A 14,613-nucleotide genomic window follows, 5' to 3' on the forward strand; every position below is an offset into this window, starting at 1 on the left:
TTAAAATCTACGTCCTCATCTGTCCTAATATCTCATGTGGCTCGATGACAGATATTGTTTGAAAATCGGTCCTGTGAAGTGCCTTGAAATGTTTTACTACGTTAAAGGCGCTATATAAATGCAAGTTGTTGTTGTTGCTTTACCTATTTCACTGTCCAGCACCTGCAGAATGTGTGTTGTGAGCAGTTTTCTATTGAATAAACACACCTCCAGACCTGTGTATAGTTTTTATTTGCACAGCTGACTGCAAAGTCTCAATATCACTCCTCTTTATTAATGTCACACACTATTTAAAAATATGATTTCAGGGGAACAGACGTACAGGAAACTCTCTGGTATCCGGCACCGACGGGACCGGGATGGTGCCGGTTGATTAAAAATTCCGGTTGACGGAGAGGGTTATCTACCGAGGCTATTTTTAACAAACAGTCAGACTCCTGTTGTTGAGGTGTTCGGACTTCTGACAGTCCCAAGAAGCCGAGTAGTGGCAGTTTGGAGAACTACCCCCACTGACTAACTCGGCCACTGCGCGAGACTCGGACTCGGCAACATTGCCGGTTATTGAGGTGTTTTCAGAGTAGGAATTTTGCCGGTTAATAGAGAATTCCGGATATTTAGGTGCCGTTTAAACGAGAGTTTCCTGTAGTAGGAAGGGAGATTTTACCCACGGTGCAGCTCACAGTGGGGTTCACAGACACATGGCGATCTCAGTAAGTGTTACTAAATATCAGGTGAGTTCAGCACACAGGACAGCTGCAGCCTGCCCTTCGAGTTTACAAGGCAAGAGGATGCTGGTGTTGAACGCATCTGTGATCAACAAACAAAAGCACAGGTCAGGCCTAAACATATCGGGATGGAATCTCACAATGAGCCAGCTGAAACAAGCATGGGTCAGGCTGAACAGTCGCAGCCCTCTTCTTAAAGGGGCACCCACCCCATCACAAACCTGCACGTCACGACGTCAGTGCTGTTAAAATGCACAAGATTGTGTGAGAATAGGCTGGGCACACACTCATGTGGGGTCCCTTTAAAACCAATCCCCCCGGCACCAAGTGGGCCTGGAGCCTGTCGTGGACAGTAAGCGGGGAACATGTTGCCAGTCAGCACATCTGTTCCTGAGGGGCAGAGTGAGGGGTGGAACTCTTTATAAGGGGACACAGGGTGAGGGTCTACCTGTGTATCAGGGACACTGGGAGTCCATCTCTTTATAGGGGACACAGCAAGTGCCCACCTGTTTATAGGGGACACAGCGAGGGTCCACCTGTTTATAGGGGACACAGCGAGGGTCTGCCTGTTTATAGGGGACACAGCAAGGCTCCACCTGTTTATAGGGGACACAGCGCGTGTCCATCTGTTTAATGGGGACAGAGCAAGGGTCCATCTGTTTATAGGGGACACAGCAAGGCTCTGCCTGTTTATAGGGGACACAGCGAGTGCCCACCTGTTTATAGGGGACACAGTGAGTGTCCGCCTATTTAGAGGGGACACAGGCGAGTGTCCGCCTGTTTATAGGGAACACAGCGAGTGTCCGCCTGTTTATAGGGGACACAGCGAGTGTCCGCCTGTTTATAGGGGACACAGCGAGTGTCTGCCTGTTTATAGGGGACACAGCGAGTGTCCGCCTGTTTATAGGGGACACAGTGAGTGTCCGCCTGTTTATAGGGGACACAGCGAGTGTCCGCCAGTTTATAGGGGTCACAGTGAGTGTCCACCTGTTTATAGGGGACACAGCAAGGCTCCGCCTGTTTATAGGGGACACAGCGAGTGCCCACCTGTTTATAGGGGACACAGCGAATGTCTACCTGTTTATAGGGGACACAGCGAGTGTCTGCCCGTTTATAGGGGACACAGCGAGTGTCCGCCTGTTTATAGGGGACACAGCAAGTGTCCACCAGTTTATAGGGGACACAGCGAGGCTCTGCCTGTTTATAGGGGACACAGCGAGGGTCCATCTGTTTATGGGGACACAGTGAGGCTCCGCCTGTTTATAGGGGACACAGCGAGGGTCCACCTGTTTATAGGGGACACAGCGAGGCTCCGCCTGTTTATAGGGGACACAGCGAGGGTCCACCTGTTTATAGGGGACACAGCGAGGCTCCGCCTGTTTATAGGGGACACAGCGAGGCTCCACCTGTTTATAGGGGACACAGCGAGGGTCCACCTGTTTATAGGGGACACAGCGAGGGTCCACCTGTTTATAGGGGACACAGCGAGGCTCCACCTGTTTATAGGGGACACAGCGAGGGTCCACCTGTTTATAGGGGACACAGCGAGGGTCCACCTGTTTATAGGGGACACAGCGAGGGTCCGCCTGTTTATAGGGGACACAGCGAGGGTCCGCCTGTTTATAGGGGACACAGCGAGGCTCCGCCTGTTTATAGGGGACACAGCGAGGGTCCGCCAGTTTATAGGGGACACAGCGAGGCTCTGCCTGTTTATAGGGGACACAGCGAGGGTCCGCCTGTTTATAGGGGACACAGCGAGGGACCGCCTGTTTATAGGGGACACAGTGAGGCTCCGCCTGTTTATAGGGGACACAGCGAGGGTCCGCCTGTTTATAGGGGGCACAGCGAGGGTCCACCTGTTTATAGGGGACACAGCGAGGCTCTGCCTGTTTATAGGGGACACAGCGAGTGCCCACCTGTTTATAGGGGACACAGCGAGGGTCCACCTGTTTATAGGGGACACAGCGAGGCTCCGCAGAGCAGGGGACATATTGCCTAGAGGTATGTGGTAGCTCCAGCTTCCTAAAAGATCCACAACTATTCCTGATCCCTAATCCCCCAAACCTATCCTCACTCACAAGCTCCATATGGTCTCATCACACACATCCTCCTATAGTGGCCACACACGCTGCACCCTGACCCTTCCAGCTTCATCATTGCAGGCTCCCAGGAGCAAGATCTACCTCTCCCCCTGGAGGAGAGCAAGGACGAAAGCACTGCGTCAATCTCGCGTCGCAGGCACCAGCTCAAAGACCGGTACAACGTGTAACTTAGAGGCTAGATTAGAAGAGGGATCGTCATAGTGGGACTTGTGGGCAGCAGCCACGCCGGGTGGAAGACACACCGCAGGTGCCACCTTTCCAGGGTCGCATACTAGTTCTGCTGGTGAGGAGTCAGATGAGGACCTTGCAGGGCCAAGCTTCAGAAGAAGGCTGATGGGTTTCACAAACCAAATGCTTGGTGCAATGGAGAGCCTGCCTGAAAGCTTACGGGTCGTGACTAGGCGGGTGGAGAGTCCGTCTCCACCTTGGTCCGTGGCTTGAATCAGAGCCTGGAACTCATCCTCTCCAGCGTGGAGAGACTGGTGACTTTCAGCCAGCGACCTGTGGAGCCCGCCATCATGCAGCGTCTAGAAATAGTAGATGCATTGCTGATCATCTTCCAACATTCGATGGAATCTGGAACAGTACCCATGGATTGGAGGGTAGCTAATGTTACCCCACTATTCAAAAAAGGTGGTAGAGAGAAAACGGGGAATTATAGGTAAGCCTGACATCGGTAGTGGGGAAAATGCTAGAGTCCATTATAAAAGATGTAATAGCAGAGCACTTGGAAAACAGTGACAGGATCGGACAAAGTCAACATGGATTTACAAAAAGTAAATCATGCTTGACTAATCTACTGGAATTTTTTGAAAATGTAACTGGTAAAATAGATAAGGGAGAACCAGTGGATGTGGTGTATTTGGACTTTCAGAAGGCTTTCGATAAGGTCCCGCATAAGAGATTAGCGTGTAAAGTTAAGGCACATGGGATTGGGGGCAAGGTACTGACTTGGATAGAGAACTGGTTGGCAGACAGAAAGCAAAGAGTTGGAATAAACGGGTCTTTTTCCGAGTGGCAGGCACTGACTAGTGGGGTACCGCAGGGATCGGTCCTAGGACCCCAGCTATTCACAATATATATTACTGATCTAGACAAGGGAACTAGATGTAATATCTCCAAGCTTGCAGACGACACAAAGCTGGGTGGGCGTGTGTGCTGTGAGGAGGATGCCGAGAAACTCCAGGATGATTTGGACAGGTTGGGTGATTGGGCAGAAGCATGGCAGATGCAATATAACGTGGATAAATGTGAGGTTATCCACTTTGGTGGCAAAAACAGGAAGGCAGATTATTATCTGAATGGCAATAGATTGGGAGAAGGGGAAGTGCAACGAGACCTGGGTGTCCTTGTGCACCAGTCGCTGAAGGTAAGCATGCAGGTGCAGCAGGCGGTTAAGAAGCCAAATGGTATGTTGGCCTTCATAGCGAGAGGGTTTGAGTACAGGAACAAGGATGTCTTGCTGCAGTTGTACAGGGCCTTGGTGAGACCACATCTTGAGTATTGTGTGCAGTTTTGGTCGCCTTATCTGAGGAAGGATGTTCTTGCCATGGAGTGAGTGCAGCGAAGATTCACCAGGCTGATACCTGGGATGGCAGGAATGACGTATGAGGAGAGATTGGGTCGATTGGGATTATACTCGCTGGAGTTTAGAAGAATGAGAGGGGATCTCATTGAAACTTATAAAATTCTTACAGGACTGGACAGACTGGATGCAGGAAGGATGTTCCCGATGGTCGGGGAGTCCAGAACCAGGGGTCACAGTCTAAGGATAAGGGGTAAGCCATTTAGGACAGAAATGAGGAGGAATTTCATCACCGAGAGAGTGGTGAACCTGTGGAATTCTCTACCACAGAAGGCAGTAGAGGCCAATTCATTAAATATATTCAAGAAGGAGTTGGATATATTTCTTAAGGCTAAAGGGATCAAGGGATATGGGGAGAAAGCAGGGACAGGGTACTGAATTTGGATGATCAGCCATGATCGCATTGAATGGCAGAGCAGGCTCAAGGGGCCGAATGGCCTACTCCTGCTCCTATCTTCTATGTTTCTATGATGACTGAGGTCGCAGCTTCCGCTGCAGTCATTGCAGCTTTTGTGGAGCGGCTAACTGCTGCAATGGAAGCTCAGGCAGCTGGCACGGTGGCTCTAGGCTCCTGGGCTGAAAGGGGATCGCAGAGGGTCTTCGATGCCCACAGATCTGTCCTCCACCAGATCACAGAGGCCCCGAGGTAGTGGCGTGGGAATCATGGAGCAGGAACCTACCGGCCTCTCTTCGGACACCAGCATTGCTGCTCCCTCCCCCGCCACTCCACCAGTGCCCTGGCCGTTGCCGGTCAGCCAGGCGGCCCAGACTGAAGCCCAGGCTGAGATGGTGCAGTCTGAGGCGGGGCCATCACAGCCCACAGCCTCTCGAGGGCGTTCCAGCACATCTGAAGTGCCCTCTTCAGAATCTCAGCAACCATTCACCTGGCCTGCTGCTGACACTCGGGTTCCACATTGTAGAAGCACCAGAGTGAACAAGAGCACCGATAGCACAGCCACTGAGGGTTAGCGCCAGGGAGAAGAATTTCATATTTGTAAGTGATGATGGTTCTGTCATGTTTACATAGTTTTTGCCTCTGATAAGGAGTGATGGTGGCAGTTGGTTAGTGGTGGAATCGGTGATCTTTTTTATTGTGTTCCTCATGGGGAAGGAGTTGAAAGGATTGATGGTGGACTTCTTGATGGATCTTCAGTCATAGAAGGTAAGGCTTCATGGCAACGGTGCTCAGGCAGTCTGATGGTGGAGGATGTCTCTCAACAGTGGTCTTGAATTAGATGGCAGGGAGCATCCCTCCCAGCTGCGGGCCATCTATCTGGAACCTTCTGCTGCTCTCCCTGGTCCGCCTTGTCTTCCTCCTCCTCCTCCTCCTCCTGAACCTCTTCCTCCTCCTCCTCCTGAACCTCTTCCTCCTCCTCCTCCTGAACCTCTTCCTCCTCCTGAACCTCCTCCTCCTCCTCCTGAACCTCTTCCTCCTCCTGAACCTCTTCCTCCTCCTCCTCCTGAACCTCTTCCTCCTCCTCCTCCTGAACCTCTTCCTCTTCCTCCTCCTGAACCTCTTCCTCCTCCTCCTCCTGATCCTCTTCCTCCTCCTCCTCCTGATCCTCTTCCTCCTCCTCCTCCTGATCCTCTTCCTCCTCCTGATCCTCTTCCTCCTCCTCCTCCTGAACCTCTTCCTCCTCCTCTTCCTAAACCTCTTCCTCCTCCTCCTCCTGAACCTCTTCCTCCTCCTCTTCCTGAACCTCTTCCTCCTCCTCCTCCTGAACCTCTTCCTCCTCCTCCTCCTGAACCTCTTCCTCCTCCTCCTCCTGAACCTCTTCCTCCTCCTCCTCCTGAACCTCTTCCTCCTCCTCCTCCTGTGGCTCCTGAGCTTGTCCCTCGAGCACAATTGTTGGTGGTACCGGCTGGTCTCTCTGATTGCCAGATTGTGGAGCACGCAGCAAGTCACCACCAATCTGGAGTCCACCTCACCCTCCTGTCCCTCTCTACTCCAGCAGCTGGTGCTGCTCTGCCTGGCCTCATCTCCTCCTCCCATTCTTCCTCCAAGCAGGCAGTTAAGAAGGCAAATGGTATGTTGGCCTTCGTAGCGAGAGGGTTCGAGTACAGGAACAAGGATGCCTTGCTGCAGTTGTACAGGGCCTTGGTGAGACCGCACCTTGAGTATTGTGTGCAGCTTTGGTCGCCTTATCTGAGGAAGGATGTTCTTGCCATGGAGGGAGTGCAGCGAAGATTCACCAGACTGATACCTGGGATGGCAGGAATGACGTATGAGGAGAGATTGGGTCGATTGGGCTTGTACTCGCTGGAGTTTAGAAGAATGAGAGGGGATCTCATTGAAACTTATAAAATTCTAACAGGACTAGACAGACTAGATGCAGGAAGGATGTTCCCGATGGCAGGGGAGTCCAGAACCAGGGGACACAGTCTAAGGATAAGGGGTAAGCCATTTAGGACTGAGATGAGGAGGAATTTCTTCACCCAGAGAGTGGTGAACCTGTGGAATTCTCTACCACAGAAGGCAGTTGAGGCCAAATCATTAAATATATTCAAGAAGGAGTTAGATATAGTTCTTAAGGCTAAAGGGATCAGGGGATATGTGGAGAAAGCAGGGACAGGGTACTGAATTTGGATGATCAGCCATGATCTCATGAAATGGCAGAGCAGGCTCGAGGGGCCGAATGGCCTACTCCTGCTCCTATCTTCTATGTTTCTATAACAAAGGGGGATCCCTAGCAAGATCCCCATGACCAAGCACTCCCTTTCTCCTGGTGACTCCTGTAAGATCTCCGATCAGCACGGTGGCGTAGTGGTTAGCACTGTTGCCTCACAGCGCCAGGGACCCGGGTTCGAATCCGGCCTCGGGCGACTGCCTGTGTGGAGTTTGCACATTCTCCCCGTGTTTGCGTGGGTTTCCTCCAGGTGCTCCGGTTTCCTCCCACAGTCCAAAGATGTGCGGGTTAGGTTGATTGGCTATGATAAATTGACCCTTAGTGTTAGGGGGATTAAATACGTGGGGTTACAGGGATAGGGTGGGATATGTGTTGGTGCAGGGGTTACGGGGATCGGGTGGGATATGTGTCGGTGCAGGCTCGATGGGCTGAAATGGCCTCTATCTGCACTGTGGGGTTTCTGTGATTCTGTGAACATGCAGTAGCACAGCATTCACTCTCTTTCAGTGAAGTACTTGAGAAATCCCAGAATAAATGTTGATAGAGTGTTGGTGAAGTCTTGACAAAGTGTCCCAGAAAGTCTCCCGATGTGTCTCAAAGGTCCTCTTCGAACGCAGCGTAGTCAGTCGATCTCAATCAGCAAGTGAACAGTGAAAGCTGAGCATGGCTTTAAGTAGCACTCGAAATACTCAGTAAGGACTTATTTACTGCTGTTCAGCTGGTCGCTGTGAGGAGAGGTTATTAATTGCAGTGCTAGCCAGCAAAATGGCGTGCAGCCTCTTTAATGAGCGTTAGGGGCCATTTTAATTGTCAATCAGAGCCTTAACGATCCTCAGGGCAGCTGTTACCAGCGTGCGTTTCAACCCCTTTACCAAGATGGCATCTTGTGCTAAAGGCGGGCTAACTAGGCATTGCAGGTCAAGAACCCATCTTGGCCACCTCGGAGACTCTTTAGTGCCTAAAGTATCCGGGGAAAATCGCACCCCCCAGTATCTTAACCATCCTTTATCCCTCAACTGTCACTAAAAAACTGATTGGAAAAATGACTAGACAATTTACTATTTGTGGGATTTTCTTGTGTGCAAATTGGCTGCACAGCAAGATCCCACAATGAGCCAGTCGGTTGCCTAAATAAAAGTGCCTGCATTTAAAATGAATCCTTTGACTAAAACTTACTGCGTGGCACTCTGGAGATGTGAGACATGAATACCACTTCTTTCTGTATTAAATCCCTGCGGTCTGATTGCTCCCCCACCCTGGAGGATTCACTATTTCGAACATGCTGGAGCCTCACCTGCCTGGAGAAGCTGGTTCCGATGGGTCCAATCTTCACTGGGACACAGGGACAGCTGGAGGAAGCAAAGAGCAACACAATCAGAGTGCAAAGAAAGGAGAGCGAGAGATATAGAGGGATAGAGAGAGGGGGATAAAGAGACAGAGAGACTTGAGCACAGTTGGTAAATAAAGCGCCCTAGAGTATACCTGTAACTGGGTTATTGAATAAATTTTTAGATTAATTAAAGGAGTAAGTCATGGCAGGAGAGCTCAGACCCGTGTTCTGCTCCTCCTGCTCTATGTGGGAAATCAGGGACGCTGCCAGTGTCCCTGGCGACCATGTGTGCGGGAAATGCATCCAGCTGCAGCTACTTGTAGACCGCATTGTGGCGCTCGAGCTGCGGGTGGATGAATTTTGGAGCATACGCGATGCTGAGAGGCTCGTGGATAGCACGTTTAGCGAGTTGTTCACGCCTCAGGGTAGGGCAGCACAGGGGGTGACCATCAGGCGGAGCAACAAAGGCAGGCAGGTAGTGCAGGGAGCCCCTGCGGACATCCCCCTTTCAAACAAGTATACCGCTTTGGATACTGTTGAGCGGGATGACTCACCAGGGGAAGGCAGCAGCAGCCAACTTCCTGGCACTGGCGGTGCTCCTGCTGCCCAGGAAGGGGGGAAAAAGAGTGGGAGAGCAATAGTGGTAGGGGATTCTATAGTAAGGGGAACAGATAGGCGTTTCTGTGGCCGTAGACGTGAATCCAGGATGGTTTGTTGCCTCCCTGGTGCCAGGGTCAAGGATGTCACTGAGCGGCTGCAGGGCATTCTGGAGGGGGAGGGTGAACAGCCAGTGGTCGTGGTCCACATTGGTACCAACGACATAGGTAAAAAGAGGGATGAGGTCCTGCAGCAAGAATTTAGGGAGCTAGGTGAAGGATTAAAGAGCAGGACCTCAAGGGTTGTAATCTCTGGATTACTCCCGGTGCCACGTGCTAGTAAGTATAGGAATAGGAAGATAGAACAGATGAATGCGTGGCTAAAGGGATGGTGCAGGGGGGAGGGCTTTAGTTTCCTGGATCACTGGGTCTGCTTCTGGGAAAGGTGGGACTTGTACAAGTCGGACGGTTTACACCTGAACCAGAGGGGAACCAATATCCTTGCGGGGAGGTTTGCTAGCACTGCTGGGGGGGGTTTAAACTAACTTGGCAGGGGGATGGGGTACAGAGTGGAGCTATAGTAGGGGGTGATTTACAGCCAAATACAGAGGGAAAAACAAGTCAGCTGGGAAGGCAAAGCAAATATGTGAAGGCAAAAGAGAATATGGCAGGGCTGGAAGGCATTTATTTTAATGCAAGGAGTCTTGCAAATAAGGTGGATGAACTGAAGTTGTTGTTGAACACATGGGAGTACGATATTGTTGCTATCACGGAGACATGGTTGAGGGAGGGTCAGGACTGGCAGCTGAATATTCCGGGGTATAGAATCTTCAGGCGAGACAGAGGGGGGTGTAAAAGGGGAGGGGGTGTTGCAATATTAATTAAGGAGTCAATTACTGCTGTAAGGAGGGATGATATATTAGCGGGTTCCTCTAATGAGGCCATATGGGTAGAACTTAAAAACAAAAAGGGGGCAAGCACTTTGCTGGGAGTGTACTATAGGCCCCCAAACAGTCAGGGGGAGATAGAGGAACAGATATGTAGGCAAATCTCAGAAAAGTGCGAAAATAATAGGGTAATAATAGTGGGGGATTTCAACTTCCCCAATATAAATTGGGATAGTCAGAGTGTGAAAGGCTTAGAGGGTGCAGAATTCTTAAAGTGCATCCAGGAGAGTTTTTTGAGCCAACATGTAGAAAGTCCTACAAGAGAGGGGGCGGTACTGGACCTAATTCTGGGGAATGTAGCCGGGCAAGTGGTGGAAGTGTCAGTAGGAGAGCATTTTGGCGACAGTGACCACAATTCGGTGAGATTTAAGGTGGTCATGGAAAAAGACAAAGACGGCCCGGAAATAAGGGTTCGAAATTGGGGGAAGGCCGATTTTAATATGATAAGGCAGGATCTGGCCAAATTGGACTGGGAGCAGCTACTTATAGGAAAATCCGCATCAAAACAGTGGGAGACTTTCAGAAGGGAAATAGAGAGAGTACAACGCCAACATGTTCCTGTAAAGGTCAAGGGTGGGACCAACAAGCAAAGGGAACCTTGGATGCCAAGGGATATACAAAAATGCATTAGAAATAAAAGGGGGGCTTTTGGCAGTTACAAAAGACTAAAGACGGAAGAAGCCCTAGAGGAGTATAAAAAATGCAGGGGCTTACTTAAAAAAGAAATTAGGAGGGCGAGGAGGGGCCATGAAATAACACTGGCGAGCAAAATAAAGGAAAATCCTAAGATGTTTTATAAGTATATTAAGGGCAAGAGGATAACCAGGGAAAGGGTAGGGCCCATTAGGGACCAAAGTGGCAATCTGTGTGTAGAGCCAGATGATGTAGGCGGGGTTTTAAATGAATTTTTTGCATTTGTGTTCACTATGGAGAAAGACGATGCAGACATAGAAATCGGGCAAGGGGGCTGTGACATACTTGAACATATTAGCATCGAGAGGGAGGAGGTGCTAGCGGTTTTAGCAGGCCAAAAAGTGGATAAATCCCCAGGCCCGGACGAGATGTATCCCAGGCTGCTGTGGGAGGCAAAGGAGGAGATTGCAGGGGCTCTGACACAAATTTTCAGAACCTCTCTGGCCACAGGGGATGTACCAGAGGACTGGAGAACAGCTAACGTAGTACCATTATTCAAGAAGGGTAGCAGGGATAAACCAGGGAATTACAGGCCAGTGAGCCTAACATCTGTGGTAGGGAAATTATTGGAAAAAATTCTGAGGGACAAAATTAGTCTCCACTTGGAGAGGCAAGGATTAATCGGGGATAGTCAGCATGACTTTGTCAAGGGTAAATCATGTCTGACAAATCTGATTGAATTTTTCGAGGGGGTGACTAGGGGGGTGGATGAGGGAAATGCTGTGGATGTGGTTTACATGGACTTCAGTAAAGCTTTTGACAAAGTCCCGCATAGGAGACTGGTCAAGAAGGTAAGAGCCCATGGGATCCAGGGTGCCTTGGCGCGTTGGATCCTAAACTGGCTGAGTGGCAGGAGGCAGAGGGTAATGGTCGAAGGTTGCTTTTGTGACTGGAAGCCTGTGTCCAGTGGGGTACCTCAGGGATCGGTGCTGGGTCCCTTGTTGTTTGTGATCTACATAAATGATTTGGATGCGAATGCAAAAGGTATGATCAGTAAGTTCGCAGATGACACGAAAATTGGTGGGGTGGTAAATTGTGAGGAGGAAAGCCTCAGGCTACAGGACGATATAAACGGGTTGGTCAGATGGGCGGAAAAGTGGCAAATGGAATTTAACCCTGAAAAGTGCGAGGTGATGCATTTTGGACGGACAAATAAGGCAAGGGAATACACAATGAGTGGTAGGACCCTAGGAAGTACAGAGGGTCAGAGGGACCTTGGTGTACATGTACATAGATCCCTGAAGGCAGCGGAACAGGTAGATAAGGTGGTTAAAAAGGCATATGGGATACTTGCCTTCATTAGCCGAGGCATAGAATATAAGAGCAGGGAGGTTATGATGGAGCTGTACAAAACGCTGGTGAGGCCACAGCTGGAGTACTGTGTGCAGTTCTGGTCACCTCACTATAGGAAGGATGTGATTGCTTTGGAGAGGGTGCAGAGAAGATTCACCAGGATGTTATCTGGGATGGAGCGCCTCAGCTATGAAGAGAGGCTGGACAGGCTGGGGTTGTTTTCCTTGGAGCAAAGAAGGCTGAGGGGGGACCTGATTGAGGTGTACAAAATGATGAGGGGCATAGATAAGGTAGATAAAGAGGAACTTTTCCCCTTAGTAGGGGGGTCAATAACAAGGGGGCATAGATTCAGGGTAAGGGGCAGGAGATTTAGAGGGGATTTGAGGAGGAACTTTTTCACCCAGAGGGTGGTTGGAATGTGGAACTCAATGCCTGAAAGGGTGGTAGAGGCAGGAACCCTCACAACATTCAAGAAGCATTTGGATGAGCACTTGAAATGCCATTGCATACAAGGCTATGGACCAAATGCTGGAAAATGGGATTAGACTGGACAGGGCTTGATGGGTGGCGCAGACACGATGGGCCGAAGGGCCTCTTTCTGTGCTGTAAAACTCTATGGGCTAGATTTTCAGTTGCTTGCGCCAGCAGTTAGCGCCTAAGAGAAGTGATTTTCGGGCGCTATGCGTGTAGCGCCTGGGCGCAGCGCAGTTTGCGCCCCGCCCCAAATTAAGTTGCCCGTTAGCGCCGGCGCAAAGTTTAGCGGCCGCCCGGATGTGCGCGCAGAAAATGATGTCACATCCTCGTGCAACGCCCTTTGGCCGCCCCGAATCCAAACTTCAGTCGGACCGCCCCATTGTGCGGCTGGCGTCCAGAGCGTTTGTAAAATGGAACGCAACACACCCTGGGGAGCGCAGATTAAAGGGCGCTCGTTCAAAAGGCACTCTGCATGTGTTGTGTGGAGGTCAGCAGGGTGTTTGTGAACGGTCCATTTATGTTTCCGGGCACCAATTGTTATAATAACCCAATTGTTGTTGTTGTTGTTGTTGTTCCTCCTCCTCCTCCTCTCCTCCTCCTCCTCCTCCTCCTCCTCCCTCCTCCTCCCTCCTCCTCCTCCTCCTCCTCCTCCTTCCTCCTTCCTCCTCCTCCTCCCTCCTCCTCCTCCTCCTCCTCCCTCCTCCTCCTCCTCCTCCTCCTCCTCCTCCTCCTCCTCCTCCTCCTCCTCCTCCTCCTCCTCTCCTCCTCCTCCTCCTCCCTCCTCCTCTCCTCCTCCTCCTCCTCCTCCTCCTCCTCCTCCTTCCTCCTCCTCCTCCTCCTCCTCCTCCTCTCCTCCTCCTCCTCCTCCTCCTCCTCCTCCTCCTCCTCCTCCTCCTCTCCTCCTCCTCCTCCTCCTCCTCCTCCTCCTCCTCCTCCTCCTCCTCCTCCTCCTCCTCCTCCTCCTCCTCCTCCTCCTCCTCCTCCTCCTCCTCCTCCTCCTCCTCCTCCTCCTCCTCCTCCTCCTCCTCCTCCTCCTCCTCCTCCTCCTCCTCCTCCTCCTCCTCCTCCTCCTCCTCCTCCTCCTCCTCCTCCTCCTCCTCCTCCTCCTCCTCCTCCTCCTCCTCCTCCTCCTCCTCCTCCTCCTCCTCCTCCTCCTCCTCCTCCTCCTCCTCCTCCTCCTCCTCCTCCTCCTCCTCCTCCTCCTCCTCCTCCTCCTCCTCCTCCTCCTCCTCCTCCTCCTCCTCTCCTCCTCCTCCTCTCCTCCTCCTCCTCCTCCCTCCTCCTCCCCTCCTCCTCCTCCTCCTCCTCCTCCTCCTCCTCCTCCTCCTCCTCTCTCCTCCCTCCTCCTCCTCCTCCTCCTCCTCCTCCCTCCTCCTCCTCCCTCCTCCTCCTCCTCCTCTCCTCCTCCTCCCTCCTCCTCCTCCTCCTCCTCCTCCTCCTCCTCCTCCTCCTCCTCCTCCTCCTCCTCCTCCTCCTCCTCCTCCTCCTCCTCCTCCTCCTCCTCCTCCTCCTCCCCTCCTCCTCCTCCTCCCTCCTCCCTCCTCCTCCTCCTCCTCCTCCTCCTCCTCCTCCTCCTCCTCCTCCTCCTCCTCCTCTCCTCTCCTCTCCTCCTCCTCCTCCTCCTCCTTCTCTCTCTCTCTCCCCCGTTTCCCCCCAGAGTTTGCATTTGAAAAAAATACATGCACCCTTCCCCTTTAAGAGCTCACTGGCACCAGAGTGTCTGCCGTGCGCTGCGCCCAAGCTCGGGTGTTGCGCTCTCCACCGCCGGCTTAGCGCCTAAAGATACTAGTGGAACGCCTCTTTTAGCGCTCCTCCAACCTCTTAGGCGAAGCACGAATTTCCGGCAACGGGGCGCTACTTTGGGGCGGGCGATAACTTCGGGCGGGCGCTAAGCTTAGCGCCCCAAAACTGTCTATACTGAAAATCTAGCCCTATGACTCTATGATAATCTAGGCTGACACTCCAGTGCGCTGCCGAGGGAGTGCTGCACTGTCGGAGGTGCCGTCATTCAGATGAGACGTTAAATCGAGGCCACATCTGCTCTCTCAGGTGGATGTAAAAGATCCCCTGGCACTATTCAAAGAAAAGCAGGGGAGTTCTCCCCAGTGTCCTGGGCCCAATATTTATCCCTCAACCAACATCACTAAAACAGATTATCTGGTCATTATCACATTGCTATTTGTGGGAGCTTGCTGTGCGCACATTGGCTGCTGCATTTCCTACATTACAACAGTGACTACA

The 14,613-nt window shown here is 51.7% G+C and overlaps 1 protein-coding gene across 2 annotated transcripts in view; it reads right to left on the reverse strand.

Annotated features, from left to right (window-relative positions):
• Nucleotides 1–213: 213 nt before the first annotated feature.
• LOC147105384 (myosin-binding protein H-like) overlaps nt 214–14,613 on the reverse strand; it is a 96,372-nt gene continuing 81,972 nt past the window's right edge. Inside the window, exons 10-11 of one of the 2 annotated variants that reach the window (XM_086011684.1) lie at nt 8,334–8,388; nt 214–807 (exon numbers count right to left, since the gene is read on the reverse strand). In XM_086011684.1, coding sequence (XP_085867810.1) covers nt 8,369–8,388 — 20 coding nt within the window. In that variant the 3' untranslated portion in view covers nt 214–807; nt 8,334–8,368. Of the gene's footprint in view, nt 808–8,333; nt 8,389–14,613 lie in introns of those variants that run through there. The other variant, XR_015081747.1, reaches the window with a different exon arrangement.

The sequence above is a fragment of the Somniosus microcephalus genome, chromosome 18, assembly GCF_052327205.1.
Source record: "Somniosus microcephalus isolate GS21.2 chromosome 18, FLI_Smic_1.0, whole genome shotgun sequence".
NCBI lineage: Eukaryota > Metazoa > Chordata > Chondrichthyes > Squaliformes > Somniosidae > Somniosus > Somniosus microcephalus.